The 22,952-nt window shown below is 39.1% G+C and overlaps 2 protein-coding genes across 14 annotated transcripts in view; one reads left to right on the top strand and one right to left on the bottom strand.

Annotated features, from left to right (window-relative positions):
* Window positions 1–22,952, bottom strand: part of ALG9 (ALG9 alpha-1,2-mannosyltransferase) — a 113,037-nt gene that overhangs the window by 50,598 nt on the left and 39,487 nt on the right. For all 13 annotated transcript variants that reach the window (XM_035716496.2, XM_025465560.3, XM_035716498.2 and 10 more), the window contains 3 exons: window positions 21,489–21,618; window positions 20,497–20,644; window positions 19,235–19,364 (listed from right to left, as the gene is read on the bottom strand). In XM_035716496.2, coding sequence (XP_035572389.1) covers window positions 19,235–19,364; window positions 20,497–20,644; window positions 21,489–21,618 — 408 coding nt within the window. The remainder of the gene's footprint in view (window positions 1–19,234; window positions 19,365–20,496; window positions 20,645–21,488; window positions 21,619–22,952) is intronic.
* Window positions 7,384–9,670, top strand: LOC112671352 (secretory carrier-associated membrane protein 3-like). Its single transcript, XM_035716500.2, is given in 2 exon segments — window positions 7,384–9,269; window positions 9,271–9,670. Coding segments are annotated over 2 exon segments (1,092 nt in total). The 5' UTR covers window positions 7,384–8,303; the 3' UTR covers window positions 9,397–9,670.

Below are 22,952 nucleotides of genomic sequence, written 5' to 3'. Positions count from 1 at the left end.
AGAAAGAAAAATTAAATTATGGAAGTTATCTAGAGAAACCAATTTCAACAATTATTCCTGGATCTCACTTACTGTGATGAGAATACACAACTCCCTTCAGGTCTATGAGTGTACTCCTGCTACTGGGAATGGATTAGGGCACCTCACAAGTACAGAAAACGAAAAGAATCACATTTAAAAGTAAACCAAAATTCTAAATGGATATTCCTTGCTTCTTCTCAACTTACAGAAAAGATGCTAGAGACAATTAAGTTCAGTTCTGGAAGCTTGCATATAAAGCATTTCTATCTATCTTTTTAACTCCATTTTAGCCACAACTTTTTATTATAAAAAATAAAATTATAAACAGAAATCCTATTGACTGTATATATATGTCCTACTATATTTGAATGTACATTATATCAGGAAACAGCCATAAAACAAGTGTTTGAAACAGCTAACTCTCCTAAATGACACCAGCAGAAAAGTAGAATAATGCTCTGAGCCCCCTACCCCCAACCAAGCATTCTTCTTACTTACATCGATCTAATACTACCTTTTATAGCAAAAAATAGGACCTAAATACCTAAATACTCTGCCTCTACCTCTGTCTCTAGCTCTGTAACTTAGGGAAGTCACTTAAATCAACCTCAGAAGTTTTACCAGGTCTCCAAAGAATCTGGACTGAAACCACTAAAATCCCTCTCAACTCTAAAGGAAAGATCATTGTAGAGGAAATAATTTTTTTTGTTTTTTAAAATCAACAATTTTTTAATTTTTTAAAAGATTTTATTTATTTATTAATGAGAGACAGAGAGAGAGAGAGAGGCAGAGACATAGGCAGAGGGAGATGCAGGCTCCCGGCAGGGAACCTGATGTGGGACTGGATTCCAGGACCCAGCATCACACCTGAGCCGAAGGCAGACTCTTCACCACTGAGCAACCCAGGCGTCCCTAGAGGAAATCTGATTACGTGTGTCAATACACTACACAATGTTGATTCTACTCTTCTCACAACTAATGCTGCTCATCACTAGAAACATTTTCATATCGGAAGACATCACTGCACTGGAGGTAACACATGTAAAGGATCTATTTTTATACGGTCACGATTTAGGAATCAGAAAGTCTTACACTGAGCAAAGCTATGTATTTGTCAGAAATTGCAAAGGCAAAGTAAGATCATTTAGTTCTCTGAATTTGCTGATGTCAAGGAGTTATTTAAAGCCTAGATATTATCATTGTTATTCTGACATTGTTAAATATGGAAAGGGTTAGGGAAATTTTGTGGGCTTGCATATTTGAAAAATGTTCAATTTTTACATGGCTTCTCTAAGTGCTCTGTTAGGAGAAAACATATGATTTGGGAATAGGTCACATGTCTTACCTAGAGTGCTTAGGATTACCACACAGATCCTTCCTGAAGTTGAGTGATGGCACATCCAGAAAACTAAAGACAGTAGATTTCCTTCACACAGCTCACATTAGACATCACTAACCAACTGTGGCACTCTTTCACAGAGACTAGATACAATCTCATTATGCTTTTGGACCTGGGCTCCAGTAAGCCACTACCAACTGATCAGAAGAGCCAAATGAACAAAAATCATTTGCCTTCCTTGTTAAATCAATACATGGGGGTGAACACCCAGGATGGTGGTAATGCCAGTCAGTGACTGCCAATTTACCTAACACATAGCTCTCAACAATGGATCTCAGTAGAAACAAATCTGTTCTTTTATACAAAATCCATTATTTAGAAAACTAAATCATGGGAAATTGCTTTTCTTTTTACAACAATAAATTCAAGGTTTCTTTCTTTTTTTAAAAGATTTTATTTATTTATTCATGAGAGACAGAGAGAGAGAGAGGCAGAGACATAGGCAGAGGGAGAAGCAGGCTCTATGCACGGAGCCCAAGGTAGGACTTGATCCCGGGACTCTGGGATCACGCCCTGAGCTGAAGGCAGACGCTCAACCGCTGAGCCACCCAGGCATCCCAAATTCGAGGTTTCTTTTATAAATCTGACTTTTAAATACCAGCTTATATAAAATATTTTAAGAATACGTTTATAATAAAGGATGAAATCATAACACTGTATGTTAACTATACTGGAATTAAAATGAAAGTAATGAAATCATTAGTGTTTATGACTAAAGTCACTATCACTACCATCATTAAGAGGAGTCTATTAATACATTATAAGGAATATAGTCTATGATATTGTAATAGCATTGTATGGTGACAGATGGCAGTTTGTGGTAAGCACAGCATAATGTATAATGAACTTCTCAATTCACTATGTTGTACATCTGAAACTAATATAACATTGTGTGCCAACTATACTAAAAACTTTTTAAATTAGAATGCACTGGAAGAGAATAGAAAGCATAAGAATGCATTTCACTTAGTAAAAATAAGTATTATTTGTGGAGCTTTACCCCCTCACACACACTTCTGTGTGTGTGTGTGTGTGTGCACGTGCTCATGCATACATGCTGAGTCATGATAGAGAAGGTATTTCTCATTCTGTATTGGAGATAAAGAAATTTGAAAGCCACTCTAAAAAAAAAAAAAGCCTATTAAATACCAAGTTAGGAAACAAAAGAAAGATATGGTACACAACTTTCAGAGAATTTCTACTTTAGAGTTAGGTTAAGTCATGTACACAAAAAGCCATATACCACTTTTTTGTATTTCCGGTTTTTTGTTAAAGTTTATATTGTCATCATTATAATTTTTAGAACGACCAGAGGAAGACAAACATACATACTTGCCCTTTAGGAGCTTACTACTTGAGATGGACAATACCAGATAAATAAACTTTAAATGGCAGTCAGCCAACAGAATAAAGCAATTACACCAAAGTATAAATAAAAAGGGACAGGAAATTAATTTTAATCATCCGGAGTTGGCAAAACATGCTCACAAAATCTTCTGCTATTATAATTCACTGTTTAATCAGCCAATTGATATTATTTTCAGTTCCTGGAATGTATTTCATGACCCAAGAAAAGGGAATGATTTTATGAACTCAAATCTTCCACAGTCATTTTCATCACCCTTCAAAAGAGTGTTAGTTCAATAAATGAAACTCTATGCAAGCTATTATTTGCATTAACTATGAAATTACAGGACTAGTTCCCTACTTGAAATGTTGGGAACAGTTAGGTAGGGGAAATAAACTAGGGCCCATGTCCAATTTTCTGGAGATTTTTATGTAGGGTTTTAATGGGTGACTTTGCTGGTTTATTTGAAATTTTGTGAATCCCCCAAATATTCTAATATTGAAATGTTAAAAGCAAATATATTCAGCAAAAGCTATATATGTAGTATTTCTTCTACTAACATATATAATCGAGTTGATTGTAGGTGTTAAGATTAAATGGATTTTGGAGCACCTGGGTGGCTCAGTCATTTGAGTGTCTGCCTTTGGCTCAGGTCATGATCTCCTGGTCCTGGGATTAAGCCCCAGGTCAGGCTCAACAGGGAGTCTGCATCTCCCTCTCCCTCTGCTCCTCCCCCGTGCCTATGTTCTCTCTCTCTCTCTCTCTCTTAAACAATAAAATATTTTTTAAAGAGTAAATGGATTTTTTAAAAGATAAATCAATATTTTCAAAGTAAATAGTTTTAAAAGTAACTACTGAGGGGATCCCTGGCATGGCTCAGTGGGTTTAGTGCCTGCCTTTGGCCCAGGGCATGATCCTGGAGTCTCAGGATCGAGTCTCACATTGGGCTCCTGCATAAAGCCTGCTTCTCCCTATGCCTGTGTCTCTGCCGCCTTCTCTCTCTCTCTCTCTCTCTCTCTCTCTCTCTGCTCACATGAATAAATAAAATCTTTTAAAAAATTAAAAATTAAAAAAAAATAAAAGTAACTATTGAGTGATTAGGCAAGGTAAACAACGATGGGAAAACTGGGTCACAACGACAAAAAGACGTTAACAGTCGCTCTCCCTTGCTCAAAATCTGCAAGGAACTCCCACTGGAAACAGGATCTGTAGCCTACAAAGTGGCTTGGTAGACTAGTTGGAAGAAAAGTAGTAGAAAAGAACAGTACAGGAGCAGCAAACTACCTTTGTGAAACTCAGAGGTGTAAGTGAACCAGGCACACAGGGTAGGTGGAAGAGGCTACGAGACAGGAGGTAGGGTGTGGCTCCCAGGCTTTGAACTCGTCATTCTGTAAATGATCCTGACTAGGGAGTTCAAAAGCATCCACATGAAAACAGACCTAACACAGGTAAAAGGAAAGAATTCCATCCTCCTGCAATGTATCAAATTGATAGAGAACCAGTTATGACCTGAGTCTGCCAAGCAGTAAGCCCTGCCAGTTCACATTAGAAACAAAGGACAGAAGAAGGCAAGGCTGTATGTCAAGTGACTGAGCTCACAGGTGGGATCCTCAGTCTTTGAAGCAAAGAGGTATTTTCCATTTCTTGTCAAGTTAAAAGTTGCCCTTGAGAAGCAAAAGATAAAGGGAAGCACACAGTAGAACATAAGCAATGGAGTCAAATCGTAAGACTATTTTTCTGGATTATAGCTTATAGACTAATGAGTTCCTGGCAAGGGTCAGAACGCAGCTTACAAAGATGAGAGTGAATGTGCTTAGAGAAACTTCCAGCTAGATGAAGAGATCTTTAAACTAAAATCTGAAAGGGGAAGAAAAAAAATCCAGATAAAAATCATAAAATCAGACACTCTAGTCCAAAATATTTTATGTTTTAAAAAACACACAGAAGGAAGAACTAAATAATTTTAAGGAAAAATACAAAGAGGCTTAGAAATAAAAACCTATGGCCTCAAATATCAATAAAGCATTTGATCCACTATGTTAAAAGAAGATGTCAAATAAAAAGCAAGAGCAAGCACTTTTCCATTTTCTTTCTGCTAAGTCCAGCTAAAAACCCTAGACCTATGTATGAAACAAATATAAAACAACTCCAAAGGGCAGAAAAAAGAAAGCAGACCAGCTAGCAACCTCAGGACCCCAGGAACAATACTTTTATACAATAAACAGTCTACTCTAGCAGTGTCAACTTAGCTAGGCCACAGTATCCAGATATTTGGTCTAACATAAGACTAGATGTTGCTGTGAAGACATTTTTTAGATTAAATTAACACTTCAATCAGCAGACTTTGAGTAAAGCAATTACCCTTCATAATGTGGGTAGGCCTTGTCCAATCAGTTGAAGAGCTTAAGAAAAAAAGAGTGAGGTTCCCTCAGGGAAGAGAGAATTCTGCCTCCAGACTGCCTTCAGACTCAAGCTACATTGATTCTTCCCTGGGTTCTCAGCCTGACAACCTACCTTAGAGATTTTAAGCTTAACGGTTCCCACAATTGTGTCAGTCAATTTCTTAAATTACTCTAATACATACACACACACACACACACACACACACACACACACACACTATTGCTCTGTTTCTCTGGATGACCCTAAAACACTAGTCAAACAGCACTCAAGAGTGTCATTCCACCAACACTTCTGATAATGTTCAGTGGAGAATCCAGACTTCCACCTTTACCAGGCTGCAATGAAGGACCCCTCCTCCTGGCCTGGATGGTATTAGAAAAGACTGAGTAGCAGGGAGCCAGGACTTACAACCCTGGTGGGCAGTAATCAGTCTCCTCTCTCCATCACCTACTCCATAGCATCAGAGGAAAACACACAGGGAGCCTGGACTCCCACTCTACCTAACAGTAATAAGGCACCCCACCACCTACATGCTGAGGTGGTGTCAGAGAAGGCATAGTAGAGTCAGGACTCCATTACTGTCCAACAGTCACACCCCCATGGAATCAGTGGAGGCCACCTGGGGAGTAGTAACAGGTACCCCTACCCTCAGTCAAGGTGATATCAGTAGAGGCCTACTAGGGACACTAAACTTCCCACCACCACATAGCAGTAACATCCAACCATACCTACTCCCAGGTATCTATGGAGACCAAGAAGAGAACCTGGACTTCTAATTCTGACTGGCAGTGACAAGACAACCCCCCTTTCCTCCACCATTGTTGGGTCAGAGGAGGTCAGCTAAAACAAAAGACTTAAAGAAGACCCAGAGTCTCATAATACCCAAAATGTCCTGGTTTAAATGAAAACTTATTATTTCAGTAACAACCAAGAAGATCTCAATTCTCATGACAAATGACAACAGATGTCAACACAGAGATGATTAAGATATCAGAATTATCTAACAAAGATTTGAAAGCAGTCATGATAAAAATGCTTCCATCAGCAATTATGAACATGCTTGAAAAAAAAATAGAAAGTCTCAGCAAAGAAATAGAAGAAGAACCAAACGGGTATCAGAGATGAAATGAAAAGGACAAAAGCTTAAATAAACAGCTCAGTGGATATGCTCCACAGCAGAATGGAGGAATCAAAGGGGAAAAAAAAATCAGTGAACCAGAAAAAAGAGTAATACAATTACACAATCTGAGTAACAGAAAGGAAAAGGACAAAAAAAATAAAGAGTTCCAGGGACCTGTAGAACTCTCACCAAAGCTTTAACCTTCATGTTGCCAAGTCCCAGAAGGAGAGGAGAAAGAGGGCAGGGCCGAAAGAGGCCAAGAAGCAGAAATGGCTGAAACTCCCCAAATCTAGCAAGACAGTTAAACTTAGGGAATCAAGAAGCTGAACAAATCCCAATCAGGATAAATTCAAAGAAATGCATTCTAGGATACTTCATAATTTAACTTGTGAAAACTAAAGACAAAGAAAAAAATCTTGAAAGCAGCCAAAGAAAAACAACATCTTGCCTATAGAGGAAAAACAAGTAGGATGACAGCAGATCTCTTATCAGAAACCAAGGAGGCCAGAGAGATGGTACAATGTTGTTCAAGCAGTGAAAGAACAGAACTGCCAACCCATAATGCCATATCCAGAGAAGAAGCATTCTTTACCCTGAAAGAATGGCACAAGTTCTAAAAATAGAAGCTAATAATAAAAGAAGGAACTGTGGAACATTACAAAGGAAGAAAGAACAGAACAATAAGTACATGGATAAATACAATAAATTTTCCTTCTCAAGTTTTCTAAGTTATCGTTTAAAGGTTGAAGCAAAAATTTTGACACTTTTTTTTAAAGATTTTATTTATTTATATGAGAGAGAGAGAGAGGTACAGACACAGGCAGAGGGAGAAGCAGGCTCCATGCAGGGAGCGCGATGTGGGACTCCATCCGGGTCTCCAGGATCACACCCTGGGCTGAAGGTGGGCGCTAAACCGCTGAGCCACCTGGGCTGCCCAAATTTTGACTTTCTGATGTGGTTCTCAATCTACATACGAGAAATATTTTAGACAATTATATACAGGAGGATAAAGGGATTTAAAGAGAGGTAAGACTTTTAATACTTCACTTGCACGGGTATAGCCAATCTAGAAAATCACTTGGCAGTTTCTTAAAAACTGAAACCTATACCTACCGTATGATCCAGCAGTCATATTCCTGAGCATTTATCCCAGAAAAATGAAAACGTGCATCCCACACAAAAACCTGTACACAAATATTCACAACAGCTTTATTTGTCCAAAAACTGGCAACAACCAAAATGCCTTTCAACAGGTAAATGACTCAACAAACTGTACGACCTTATACCATGGAACACAACTCAGAAACTAAAAGGAACAAACTGATACATACAACTTGGATGGATCTCAAGGGTATCACATGCCGAGGGAGAAAGGCAGTCTAAAGGTTACATATTGTATGATTCCATTTATTTAAAATTCTCAAAATAGCAAAATTAGAGATGGAGGATAAAGTAACTGTTGCCAGGGGTCAGGGATGGTGAAGATGGCATGAAACTATACAGGAGTGGTAGAAAGAAGACTTCTGTGCAGGTGGAATAGTTCTGTACTTTGGATCCTTTCAGTGGATACCTGAATCTATTTACATGTGACAAAGTGGCACAGAATCATACTAACATCAACTTCCTGGTTTAGGAACTCTACTCCAGTTACAGTGGGGAAATTGAAGAGTACATGTACCCTTCTCTGTATGAGCTTTGTAATTCCTGGGAATCAAATTCTTTCATGAAAAAAAGTTTTTTAAATGAAAAAAAAAAAAAAGCAATAAGGAGCCTCGAGATTTGACAGGATGGTATATGTGACTGGAACTGGTTAACCTGTGTCCCTAATAGAAGGGTATATCTTTCTCAAGAGAAACTCAAATAACATAAACTAAAAGGCAAAAAATAAGCAAAACTTTCCTGAAAACCCTTCACCATGAGAGGAGAAATGGAAAGGACTGAACACAGCAATGATGAGACTTGAAGAAAAGACAGAATACTAATCAAAAAAAGGTATCAAGGCAGTTGCAAACATGGCTCAGAGCAGAGACGGCGAAAACCCCTTCATCAGGCCCGGCAAGCTTGACAACCCCTTTCAGGACCCAGCCGTGATCCAGCACCAACCCAGCCCGCAGTATGCCACTCTTGACGTCTACAACCCTTTTGAGACCCGGGAGCTCCCACTGGCCTATGAGCCCCCTGCCCCTGCCCCGTTGCCTTCACCCTCGGCACCCTCCTTGCAGTCATCAAGAAAGCTCAGCCCCACAGAACCCAAGAACTATGGCTCCTACAGCACCCAGGCTTCAGCTGCTGCAGCCACTGCTGAGCTGCTGAAGAAGCCGGAGGAACTCAACCGGAAGGCCGAGGAGTTGGACTGGAGGGAGCGGGAACTGCAGCATGCTGCCCTGGGGGGCACAGCTGCTCGACAGAACAATTGGCCCCCCCTACCTTCTTTTTGCCCAGTCCAGCCCTGCTTTTTCCAGGACATCTCCATGGAGATCCCCCAAGAATTTCAGAAGACCGTATCTACCATGTACTACCTCTGGATGTGCAGCACACTGGCCCTTCTCCTGAATTTTCTTGCCTGCCTGGCCAGTTTCTGTGTGGAGACCAGCAATGGCTCAGGCTTTGGGCTCTCTATCCTCTGGGTCCTCCTTTTCACTCCCTGCTCCTTTGTGTGCTGGTACCGCCCCATGTATAAGGCCTTCCGGAGTAACAGTTCATTCAATTTCTTCGTTTTCTTCTTCATTTTCTTCGTCCAGGATGTGCTTTTTGTCCTCCAGGCCATTGGCATCCCAGGTTGGGGGTTCAGTGGCTGGATCTCTGCTCTGGTGGTGCTGAAGACCAACACAGCTGTAGCTGTGCTCATGCTCCTGGTTGCCCTGCTCTTCACTGGCATAGCTGTGCTGGGAATTGTGATGCTAAAGCGGATCCACTCCTTGTACCGCCGCACAAGTGTCAGCTTTCAGAAAGCCCAGCAAGAATTTGCTGCTGGTGTCTCTCCTCAACCCCGCGGTGCGAACTGCTGCTGCCAACGCAGCCGCTGGCGCTGCCGAAAATGCCTTCCGAGCCCCATCAGCCCTGGCAGGGATGCCCTGGCCCTGCCACTGGAGGGAGCACAGTTAGCCCCCATCCCTGAGGGCTCTGGGGCTTGGTGAGACATCCGTCACTACTTGGGGTCTCCTCTTATGCCCCCAGGTTCGCAGCCATAACTGCTGACCCTGACTTAAGGGTGTGGGGAGCCCACTGTGACCCAGTCCCGCTACCCCTGCCACTCCCCCGAATAGGCCACACTACTGCCACCTCTCACACACCCCAACCCAGCTTCCCTCTGCTGTGCCAAGGCTGTTGCTTCGGTTATTTAAATAAAAAGAAAGTGGAACTGGAAAAAAAAAAAAAAAAGGTATCAATCTTGTTTTCTAAAAAACTGCTAACCAGTCTTATAGCAAATGCTATCATATTAAGGCAAGAAAATGAACCTTTTTCATTGGCTGACATCTTGATAGGTAACATAAACCTATTTGTTCTGTTCTTATTAAAGGCAGACAGAGATAGCTATAGAAATCAGGGGTTTGGAAATTTTAAGAATTTCCTTAAAACAAGAGGAAGTAGGAGAGTTAAGTATTTCTCTGGGTCTGGGATCTGTTAATGAAGGCTGACAAGGCTCATCAGCTAACATCTGTGCAGTGGGGGGCCCTGCCAGCAATACAACGATGGGAAGGACACGATCCCTGTCTTTCCAGAGCTTGTAACCTAGCACCCTAAGAGGAGTATACCTAGACCTTGAAGGATGATAGCGCTTGAGTCCTAATTAGTCTAAATATCTATTATTATTAGGATTTTTGGGGAGGTCTCTCTTGAATTCAAGATGGCCAAATGAAGGGCTATATAAGTATTTTAGTTAAAAATTGTTAAATCAATAAAAAAATAAATAAAAAATTTAAATCATCTGCTATGTATATATCCTATGTTCAGTATGGTGGAGATTTCAAAAAGTAAGGACAAAGACATGAACCATTGTCCTTAAATAAATAAATAATTTAGCAGAGAACACCGTCACATAAATATAGGAGAATGAAACAGGAAAGAAATGAAAAATGTCCTGCCCAATTAACGAAAATCTAGAAATCTCAAACCATTTAACCTTCCCCCAAACACTCAATGTTCTTTCATACTTCAACCTTTGCATATGTGGTTCTCTTTGGCTGGAAAGTTAATTTCCCCTTCCTCTGCCAGAGAATGCCCTGTCATTTTCTGAGACCCAGCTCCCATGCCACCTCTTATATGAAGCAGGAAGTCCTTCCTTCTTTCTCTGTGCTCCTACAGCATATTCTGGCACTCATGACATTGCTGAAAAATGTCTGAGAAGACAAGACTCCAAATTCACCTTTAGGTTTATCAAAATAATTTATGTGCATAGTTCAAAACTTACGTAGCACCGAAGTTTATGAAAAACAGTGGTACCCTCTGTATTTCCAGGTCCCACTTCCCAGAGGCAGCTACTTACAAGTCCATCAGCTTTTTCTCCTGGTACCTTTTGATTTTTTCAATTGTCAAATAATAATACACAGTAACTTCTTTTGGTACTTGATGCACCTTGGTATCAACCATTTCTCATCTATCATCTCAGGTATACTCTGGGGCCTTCATCACTGTGAAAAGCAGGGTCCTTCAGTTCTGGGTGATTTTCCCAGAGTTTTTGATAATTTCCACTCTTCCATTTCATTTGTTCTCTCTGGACCTCCTATTAGCTAGCTGGATGCTGGCTCATCTTTCTCCCTTTTCCTATTGTCCATTTCTTTGGGTTTTGTTCTGTTTTTGTACTATTGTGGAATGGAAGATTGCTCCAACTTGATCCTTTCATTGTTCTAATTTTGTCAATCGCCATTATCTTATTCTTAGTTTCTAGGAGCTCTTACTTTCTGATGGTTCTTTTTTCAAAGCAAATGCTTTTGTTTCACGGTCCCCAACCTTCCCTTTAACCTATCAGGGAACATTGATTATAGAAATTTAAAATCTTTTTCTGCTTCCTATACATTGTTTTTCCCAATTCCTTCCCTGACCCCAGACACTTTTTTTCTTGGTGGAGACTTGTCTTAAATGATAGGACATTTTGCTTTCTGTCACCTTTGTATTTTCAATACACAGTCAGTGACAATAAAAATTTATATAAGTGGGTAGATGAATGAGCCAATGAAGGAACAGAAGGAGAAGCATTTAAAATTTATGAAAAAAGATGCCAAAAAGGTTAGACACTCATGCTATTGTACTGGAAAGACTGACAGATCAGGGTCTTTTTGGGCCAGGGGACCCAGGACAGTGGGAAAGGCCCCTGCCAACAGGTAGTCTCTGGTACATGTACTGGATAGACATGGCCCTTTGTGGGAACCTCAACAACAGGCAAATTATTTCATTTTACTTAAAATTTCATGTAATTCTTTAACTCTCCTCCTGCCTGGAAGAGTTTAACATACAACTTCATGGTCTATTTGCCACAGCAACATCCTGTCTTAGTTGAGTATTTAAAAAAGTTATTCATGTTGCTCTTCTCCTCATAGCTTATAATAGGTAAACCACATTTATCTCTTTGAGGCAATCTAGTAAGCAGAAAGAGGAGCAAAAGTAGTCTTAGATCTAATGACTGAAATAACTAAGAGGCCAGAAGGCTAAGAGGCAAAAATTACTTAATAGAAAATCTTTCTCAATTTTGAGTTGAAGGTTCTTCTTGGGCTCAGAAACAAGAAACCAGAGGTCAGCTGACAGCATACTGAGTGTGGTCTGTAAGCACACAAGAGAGCTTCCTGGTCGTTTCAAAAAACTGGTGTCTATAGCCCCTATTATTGGGGTTCTTTTTTAAAAATGATGAAAGTACAGCATGGCTTACTATAAAAATATTTTAAATGCATTTTTAAAAAATTCCCTATAATCCCACCACCCAAAATAAATCACCATCAACCTGTTAGTTTATATCCCAGACCCTCTTTTCTACAGACATAGATTTTTCCTTATAAGATCTGGATCATATTATATATATATAGACTGTTTTACTGTGACTATTTTTAGTTTGAGTTTTCTCAGTTGAAATCCCTGGTAACACCAAGGGACTACTGCCCCTTAGGTCTAAGAGCTAGAATCAGAAAGAATAGTTTCTTCTCTCGGTTTTATCAGTATCTCAAAATGCAAAATCTGAGCCCATCCTCCATAACATCGTCTACAAATCAAAAACCAAGAGACTGGATTTAAATCTGCCTTAAAGTGTAACCAAAAAGCTCATTTTTTTGTTTCTTCAGATTTAATCATTCTTTCTTGCATCAAAAATAACAAAATTGTAGGGTGACATTAACACATGATCGTGAAACAAAAATGTGTTTCATTTCATTAGTCACAGGCTACATATCAACCAGCTGTTGAAGCTAAAAATATGCCTTGGTTTAAAATTTTGTAAAATACAAGCATTTAAGACTCATTTTGAAAGAAATGTGACTTCTTTCAGTTTCTAAGAACCCACTAGAAGCTTTGGAGAAGAACAAATCAGCACCTCTAAAGCAGAAGAAGAAAAAAAGGTATGGAGGGGAATTCAAACTAATTTATTGATAATCAATAGCACTTTGTTTACATCTTACCAATAAATGTATGTTAAGGATGAAAATTTAATAGCACCTTCAGACAAAGAAAAATATGTATTCTCAAAGAACAGGCGTGGGATAGACGTCAAATCATCATTAATAAAAAGTGTGCATTTTCATGATGTGAGCACTAGGTGTTATACTATATGTTGGCAAATTGAATTTAAATAAAATTGTTTTAAAAACAAAAAAGAGAAATAACTACAGACTTCAAAAAAAAGAACGTGTACTTTTTGTTGGGAATAGGAATGAGCTAAGGGGAGTTGGGCAGGAATAAATACTCGCCACTCTGCCTCATGAGCTGAACAGAGATTCCAGGGAAGGGGACTGTCTCTCTCCAACTCTCAAGCATCAGCATCACACTCAGGTAGAACTACCCAGCACAGTGTGCCGCTAACATATATTCCTCTCCTCTGGGACAGAAGCAGTAAGCAGACTTCCATCTCTGGTCATTAAGTCCCATGGTCCAGGAATCATGTTGCAAGATAAGATTTACCACCATTAAATAAATATTTGATTAGAAAACAGGCAATGAGATATCCTGAAATTACAACTGGATTTCAGATGCAGTCACAGCAAATTGGAAACAGATCAAAACTATTTCAAGGGCCTTAGAAACTCACAAAGTCATTTAAGAAAAAAACACATATCATTCAGTTCCTGAAAAGGAATTACAGCTGCTTCTAACGCCCAGCCCAGTGCTACACCATTTTGCCAGGCATTAATATTCTCCAGTAATATATTTTTTTTAAAAGGAAGCACAGAGGCCTATGTTTGATAGGGAAAGACTTCAAGTATCTTTCTGGCTTTTCTTTTCTTTTCTTTTTTTAAGATTTTATGTATTTATTCATGAGAGACAAAGACAAAGAGAGTCAGAGGGATAGAGGGAGAAAGCAGGCTCCCCCACATGGAGCCCGATGCGGGACTCGATCCCCAGACTGGGATCATGCCCTAAGCTGAAGGCAGATGGTCAACCACTGAGCCACCCAGGTGTCCCTCCTTCTGGCTTTTCATTTCTTCTTTTATATAAACTCCACTTAAATTTAAGTAGTTGTAACCCAGAGGCACAAACTGTTTTATAGTTTTGTCATCTCCCATATTTACTAGATATGTATTCATCAATTGAAACTTTACATTCCTGAGTAAAAATGTACTGCACTGTAAAAATGTGAACTCACAGGTCAAAATTTTTGGTCATTAATCACTAAAGATCACAGAAAGTTCATTTTTCTAAATGTCAACATAGTGGATACCAGAGAATTAATCTTAAGGAAGCATTTTGAAGAGGTTTCACTTAAATTCCTAGCAATTCCAATCTTATTCCACCACACATACTCTAGCATTTTGAACTTGCTTGCTTCATTCCTCAGGCTGGTAACAAAGAGCAAGGATATCTATAGAACAATTTATTTTCTCCTGCTCTAATAAGAGCAGGAGGAAGGATAAGATAAAGACTATAGGGGAAAAAAAAGCAACTGGGGACCCTGATTATTTCTATAGACAAACACAACAACTGCTACTTAAAATACCTGGCATATATATAACAGAGCTCTAGAAACGTAAAAGTAACTTCTTTAAAAAATTAATGCTCAGCTATTTACTTCCTTTCAACCTTGTTACATCAAAAAATGATTAACCATTACACACATACATACACACTCAAGTGATAGGCCATATGGTATAAACCGTGAGTGGCTTTTGGAACTAAGAGGAGGTGTGAAAAGAATATTGGGGAAATCCTGAAATCAAGCTTCTTATCCCAGGACTAACCTTTGTCAGATTACAACCCCTCTGAGCCTAAGTTTCTTCACCCATAAAATGAAGATCATGGACTCTGTGGTATCTTTAATTCCCTTTCATATCTGTAAATTCTTCCCACTGGGAAAAACAAGGACTTAAAAACAAAATAAAGCAAGTTTTGACTGAATATACAGTCAACTGTGTTGTAACACTTGTTTTGAAAGTGCAAATTTGTTCTAACACAACAGATATTATCAGGGAACAGTTTGAGTATAATTCAGTTTCTGCTTTTGCTCACGTGTTATTTAATCCACAAGAAACACAAGGTGAAGCCAGCAAACCACACTCAGCTGACCTCCCCAGAATGGGAACCCACGGAGTGCACACGCACAGTCCACAGTCCTCCAGCTTCTGCAATGCACTGCAGGCCTCTAGCAGCACCCTCCTGTCAATCTTTGGCAGGAGGAATTTCTGTCCCGTTGCAGAATAACCCTTCCAGCACCACTTCCACAAGCAAACTTCAGGTCTTTTTCAAGATAAACTCCCATATTACTATAGTACATGTGTACTTTTAGCTGCTTAACTAAATATGTGAAACTGTGCTACCATGTTTATATGTTCATCTTTTTTTTTATGTATCACTGAGAATGTCGTTGTTGAGTATTATGTCTCTAATCCCATTTTTCCCATTAGCCTTGTGGTTTTTTACCACACAATGACGTTTTGCAACTTTATATCACATTACAGCAGACCTGACTATATCACTGTTTGGGGAAAAGTCATAAATGAACACTTCCGTTTTTCAAAGACAACAGATAGACAAGCTTCCTTCAAGTCTGCTGATGCATTAAGTTAGAATCAAAGGAAAGTCTGTTCCCTCCTGACCAGGTGTTTTTTACTCCTCTGGCTCCCACATCAGGCATCAGATTTGGAGTCAGAAGGGTATCCTTCACCTTGAAAGAATCAACAAGAAACTGGATTTGTCCATTGATAAAGAAGAGACACTGAATTTTGGCAGAAAATCTGGCATGTCCCACTGTAAAAATGTCACTCATTCAATAATGAGATGCTCAAAAGTTACTCAATATCAACTATGAAAGAATGCGGAGCAAAAAAAATATTTCTGCAATATAGTTCCATCAGTACGTTAGAAACCGCAGAGGCCTTACAAACACTCTTAATTCTTGATAAACTCAGACATAAAGGAGGAGAGTGAACTAAAGGAAGTCCTGCATGTTTCCTAGTTTCCATGTGCCAGAAAGAGGAGACAGACCAAATCACTTAGCATTGAAACCAAAGGTTGTCTAAAACCTGTCACTCAGAGCCAATGGGCAGATAAAAAACAACGCTGCCATCTAGCATGTTCAGGAAAGACAGGAAACATCATTAATTTGCGTTCTTGAAAGAACCTGGACTTAAAGCCACAACTGACACCAGAAGTAACGAACATCGATACAGTATATAGCATGTGTTCCTATACACCAGGCCAAGTTATTTGGCCACTACAGTCATAATCCTGGCACTGTTTCTTTCTTCTTCTTCTTCTTTTTTTTTTTAAGATTTTTTTTAAGATTATTTATTTATTTATTCATAGAGATGCAGAGAGAGAGAGAGAGAGAGGCAGAGACACAGGTAGAGGGAGAAGCAGGCTCCATGCAGAGAGCCTGACGTGGGACTCGATCCCAGGTCTCCAGGATCATGCCCTGGGCTGCAGGCGGCGCTAAACCACTGCGCCACGGGGGCTGCCCTTTTTAAAAGATTTTATTCATTTATTCATGAGAGACATAGAGAGAGAAGCAGGCTCCCTCTCAGGAGCCTGATGCGGCACTTGATCCCAGAACTCTGGGATCCCGACCTGAGCTGAAGATGCTCAACCACTGAGCCACCCAGGTACTCTCTAGCACTGTTTCTTAAAGAACTACAACACAGGGGAGCCTAGTGGTTCAGTCAATGGGAGTCTGCTTCTCTCTCTCCCTCTGTTGCCCACCCCCCCCTGCTTGTACACTCTGTCAAATAAATAAAATCTTTAAAAAAAGAAAAAAACTACAACATTAAAAATTTTTTAAATAGTTGGTATTTAAAAAAAAATAGCTGGTATTTTTGTTTACATACATATGTACATGTATATGCAAAGAAAATAAATAAAAGACAAAAAACACCAAAATGGTAACATAGGTTAATATTTGGGTAATAAGATTATAGATTACTTTTTTACTGATAGCTTTCATTATTTTATATAATGGATATATATTGTTCATTTTATCAGAAGAAAAACAACTGACTGAAAGAAATGAATCCCTGTTCATCATTCACATAGAATTCGCAGTAAGCCGTCAAGTATCTCTTCTAAAATCCAAAGGGTGAAAGGTGAGCAGCCTGGATTTGGAGGGCACTTGTCCTACTAGGCAGGAAATGTCAGAAAGAACCTTACAGGAACACTCGCAAACACAAGAAGGTGTACAAGCACAATGGCAGACACTAAACATTCAGTAGATATATCCGACTTGTTTTGAATCAGACAGCATTTTGGTGACTCCTATAGGTATACCAAACAATCTTTGCTTTTGTGTAAAGCTAACATAGAGCCACTTAACTAAATTTAATGCTATCTGGTAGCAGAGAATATGGAAATACAATCTAACCAAAAACAACCAGTCACCAAAGCCTACGAAATGTGTAAAAGGCCACTGCATATTTTACAGCCAGCTTTCTCTCAAGATCACTGTTCCAATGATAAGGAATGTTCATTTCTCCACTCAGAAACCATGCGCAGGCCAATGACTAGACAAACAGCACTATCCCAGATGCTATGGTGAGTACCGAAGAAACCGGGTGCAGGCACTCTTGCACAGCACGCATAGGCTGGTGGGGAGAGACAGGACATTTGTATCAGAAATACAGAAATAAAGTAAGATAAAAATAAATGGCTACATGAACAGTAAAGAGTATTAAAGGCACTTAAAAGAGCACAGTTCACTGTGGGCTTAAGTAGGTGGGAAAGGCTACAGAGAGGAAAAAAGCTTTGAGGGCATAAGGAGGGAGACAAAGGTAGTCCAGGCACGGTCACCAAGATAAGCAAAGTCATTTAGGTGGAAAAGGCAATGATGAGTTCGGGTAGACAAAAATCAGGTTGGAGAACAAGGAAAGTAAAAAAGGAAAGAAAGATTCAGGCACATCATAAATCCTCTTAAGGGTTCCTTTACCTCTAATCCATCTGATGGATCACTATCAGATTAAGGACATTTGTGGGAAAATCCAATGTATCAGACACGATGCTAAATATGACAAATATCTAAGTTCATTATTATCTTCCAAAGTGGGTATCATTATTCCCATTTTACAGACAGAAACTGAAATTAAAGAAGAAGTTAATTTGTCCAAGGTCACCAAGGTAAGCAACAGAACTAGGATTTGAACTCAGACCTACCTGGCTGAAAAGTCCATGCTCCTTTTTAGTACTCCATGCTACTTTTTCCCATGACATAACTATGATAACGTCATTCTGAATTTATGCCTTCCCCCATCCCAGTGTACACACCTACCCTTCTGACTACCCACTGTCCTCATGGTGAACCCCATCAAGCCTGCTGTCAGGAGATATCTGCAGCTAAAATAAAAATGGCTGAAAAAAGTTTTCCCCATCCTGGAAAGGAATCAGATGTTTAAGAAAAAATCTCTAATATAAACTGCTTTGTGGAATACAGATCTTACCTTCTTAGGGGGCCCGGGCAAGCATATATCTTACAATGGCCATTTTCATAGCTTATAGCTTGAACTCCCACAGTAAGAACCTCACTCATAAGCCCTGAGGGTCTCCATCTGGGAGACAAAAGGCCATGTTTAGCTGCAGGAGTGCTTCATAATACCACGAGTCCCAATCATTTTACATATTTATGGAAAAACCTACACAAAATGTGTTTGACATCTAAACCATAAATCTTTCTTTAAAAGACAGGTTGCCAAAAAAAGTGCTTTCTAATAATTCTGTAAAATACTCTTCTGTCTCTAAGAACCAGAAACATTATCTTTATTGCTCTTACCTTTTCTACAATCAAAGATCTTACAAGTATCAAATGGCGTAAGTGTCATCTTTCAAAGGAACTAAAATAAAACCACATGGGATCCAAGAGTACATAAAGATGAATGGGTAAAAAAGCATGACCCTGACAGAGATTGCACCATGCGCTCACCATGAAATTAGCCTTCATTCACTGACGTCCATTTGCTAAAACCAGAATACACTAATAATTATCAGGTCAAAAGTCTACTGGGAACTTGAAAGTCCCCCACTAAATATTTTAATGAGCCAGGGAATTATAAGAGTTTCAGAATGTGTTTTGAAATGATTCTAATCAATGTAAAAAAATTTCCAAACCAGCTTAGAAAATACATTGAACTACGTGTTTCACATAGAAAATACAAGGAAATTTTTAAATGAAAGTGATACTATTCTTTCTCAACAAAAGCGGTTACATCCCTGACCCTGAAGAAATCACTTCCTAAGAAATTCCCATTTCATCAAAGCTCCAGTTTGTATGCCAAAAGATTTTAGGGATAGAACTTTCTTTAAAGTCGTGAAAGGAAATTATTGCCCTTACGTATCTGGATGGCTCCTCCAGGTTCTGGTCATTCATGTCAGTAGGAACAATTCGGGTAGCCAGTGGTCCCTCTGCAAAAGGCTTTGGTAACTGGCCCCTGAACTCTGATGTAATGAACTGAAGCTGCCAACTGTCAGAAACACAAATAAGGGAGAGTAAGAAAAACACAGGGGCCCCATATTGCTAAATGTACTTGAAATAAACAAGCCAAAAAAGAAAATCATGTGAAAAACATTTCTCTTGGAGAAAAAAATATTTCTTCTAAAACCTCCACCAGGGAGAGAGAGACAAAGGTCATTATTCAGTCCAACATCGTTGAGAAATTTTCAATGAGAGGTCTCTCAACCCATTCCACCAATTCTTAGGAGTGAAACTTGCAACGAAATGGTCCTACTGCCAAACAACCAGAGAAGGATCCCAGTTTATCACCAAGGATCAGAGGGACTTAGAAAATTAAAGCAAATTCACCAGGTACAAAGAGTGAAATGTAAGAACACACTGTGGGAGAAGTACTTCGTTTCTGAGTAATGCTCAAAAGTATCTTTAGTTAGGAAACTATGGTAAATGTAAAAGGCAAAAGCTAAAGTTAATTCTTAAAAAAAAAAAAAAAAACATTTTAATCTAATCATTAATGACTGATACAGGATCTTCATTAAACACAAGATACCCCCAACCAACTAAGCTGAAGCCAATTCCCAAATGGAACAAGATGACTCATCTTAATCCGACTTCTCTTCCCTAAATAGGACCCTCTCCATCCCAGTTAAGCAAACACAAGGAATGCCAGAGCCTATGCTATCATCCAACAACAGAGCACAAAGGCAAGTGGTCCGGATATCTTAACCATAGCTTTCCCCAGTGTCCATATGCTGGTAAAGAGTTTTCACTATTGTTGGATGACAAACATTTCTTCTCTAAAAATACTCTCCTAGCTAGAGTTTCTAGACCACTTTTGGAAATAGATTAATAACAGATGACTATAGAAATTTAAATATGAATCCTCAGGAAGAGCCCCTAGCAGGAGCCTAGGGCTCGCAGTGTTTTTTAGAAGTCCCCAAACCTCTGTGGTTACAGATAGTACAGGATGCATGGCCAGACACAGTACTCAGTCTACTCAACACAGGTCACAGTGGTCTAAAGTGGTCAATTTTTCAAAAACTTTTTGTGAAAATCCCAAAATGAAAGAAAAATTAAGGAGACCCTGCCATAGAATTCCTATTTTTACTCTTTGATTTAAAACTGAGAATTAAAGGAAAACTTACTTATCAGGCAGAAGGAAGCTACTAGGAAAGCGATACCACTCCTTTCCTACACAGACATTTACAGGCCTGCCTTCTGGGACAGTGTGGATGGTCGGGTCTGTGGCAATTCGGTAAAATTCTGGATACAAGTCAAGGGGCCCATGATACCCTGGAAGGGAGAAAGGTTTATGAAAGCCAAAGATGAGTAAGATGAGAGTCTGACATTTAATCATAATGCATGTGAATGTCCCCTCAAAACCCATGTGTAATTTAAGGGTGCGAAGGTCCCCAACAAGCGCAGCAGGAAGCCTGCTCCATTGGCACATGGCATCTCTACAGTTAGGAAGATGATGACAGCAGAGACCCTATTTTACCAAATACCATTTGCTTTCTTGCCCCTTCTCTACACCTTTTCACTTTTTTTTTTTTTAAGAGTTTATTTATTTGACAGAGAGCCCACAAGCAAGGGGAACTGAGTAGGGGGAGTGGCAGGTGAAGAGGGAGAGGGAGAAGCAGGCTCCCCACTCAGGGCTCGATCCCAGGACCCTGAGATCATGACCTCAGCTGAAGGCAGATGCTTAACTGACTGAGCTACCCAGGCACCCTACCCTTCTGCCTTTTTAACTTCTGTTCTTTGAACACATTTTAAACTTCTAGATCCAAATAATGATTATAGGAAGAATATAATATGGGAATTGAGCCCCAAATTTGCTTCCTATGTTTCAGGCTTCCTTAATTCATCCTTCAAAATGAAAAAGCATCCTTTAAAAAACAAACAACAAAAACCAAAAATAGAAAAAATATTTTATAGTTAGTCATATTCCTTTTAGAATTCTCAGTCTTCTCTTTAATCTTAGAGAAGTCACATCCTTGTCACACTATTAAGTCTGCAGGTTCTCCTTATAGTAAAGTCCTCTGCCCAGCTAAAGCTGAACTGTATTAATCACATAACCATCAAAACCCAAGATGAGGTGCCTTGTGAGCATGGGTTAAGACGTTCTCTGTACATCTACCTTTGAACAGCGCCACAGAGCGAGAAAAAGATAAGAGCCCAAACAGGAAGAGCATTCCCGATGCCAGCCAGTTCGATGTCACAGTGTAATGCTCCAGGCGGTATCGCTGAAACACGAAGTGGTAACATTTCTAGAAGGAAAGAAAACTGTATTGAAAAAAAAAAAAAAAGAACTTGCAGAATATACATAATATAATCGAAAAACATCATAACAACACCAAGAAGGAGGAAGCAGCAAAAGAGATTTTAGCAAGGGTCTGAGCATTTGCAAACACTTAGTGAGGTACCCGCTTCAAATTCTAAGATGAAAACAAACTCCGATAAGACTATCTACAGGTCAGGCCAGCCAGAGGAATTCTCACCAGCTTCAGAGGAAACTTATTTGGAAACCTCTCTAGTGCTTAAAGTCCTAATAATTTCTTTCTTAAAAATATTTAAACAAAAGTGCTGGTGCGCCTGGCTAGCTCAGTCAGTGGAGCTTGCAACTCTGATCCCAGAGTTCTAAGTACAAGCCCCACATTGGGCGTGGAGCCTACTTAAAAGAAAAAATTGCTTTAAATAAACAAATAAACAAAAGTGCTTTTTGGCAGTTTGCTTTGATACATGAAGTATTTCTATATTGGTGTAATTAGTATTGATTTTTACCTTTATCAATGAGAAGTTTTCATCAGTTTTTAGTATCAACAAAATGTCTCAGACCAAACAAGAAAAAAGAATTCCTTTCATAGAACATCAGGAAAATGCTGTTAATTATCTGCTAAACTACTTTATAAACTAGAGAAATATTATTACAATATATACATATACAGACATGAATTCCACAATCTTTGAGAACCTTTCCAATAGATTTATTTCCTTCTTTCTCTCCTAGACTAGAACTAAACTTTGGGGAAGTAAAATTTTGCAAATATTTACTTGTTAGTGCCATAAATATTTTCATACTTGGGGGAATAATCTGTCCTAGGGAAACAATCCAAATACCCAAAGAAAGATATTCATCCTAGCATTGTTTAGAATAGTGAAATAACTAAGCAACCTCAACTAAATTATATATCTAATCATTACAACAAATTCAGTATATTACATATATTACATAATAATGTTTTTATACCAAATTTAGAACATACTCCTATTCAAAAGATGGGTACAGATATGGCAATCCTGAAAATTATATGATGTAGTTCTATTAAAAGGGATATAAAAAAGAGGGCACTGTGTGCATTTGCATCTTTTTTTGTTTGTTTGTTTGTTTGTTTGAAATAAAAGAACTTGATTGAAAGAAAGAAAAAAACAAAAAGGGATATAAAGTTATATGTACATTTAGATTACAACCATAATAAAGTTTGGTATGTGACAGATAAAAATGCTGGAAGGAAAGTGGTTTGTTAAGATAGCAGGGCTGGGGGTGCCTGGGTGGCTCAGTGGTTGAGTGTCTGCCTTCGGCTCAGGTTGTGATCCCAGAGTC

Source organism: Canis lupus, chromosome 5, assembly GCF_003254725.2.
Source record: "Canis lupus dingo isolate Sandy chromosome 5, ASM325472v2, whole genome shotgun sequence".
Classification (NCBI taxonomy): domain Eukaryota; kingdom Metazoa; phylum Chordata; class Mammalia; order Carnivora; family Canidae; genus Canis; species Canis lupus.
The sequence above is the reverse complement of the archived record's forward strand: the minus strand, read 5'-3'. Positions and strand labels throughout refer to the sequence as shown.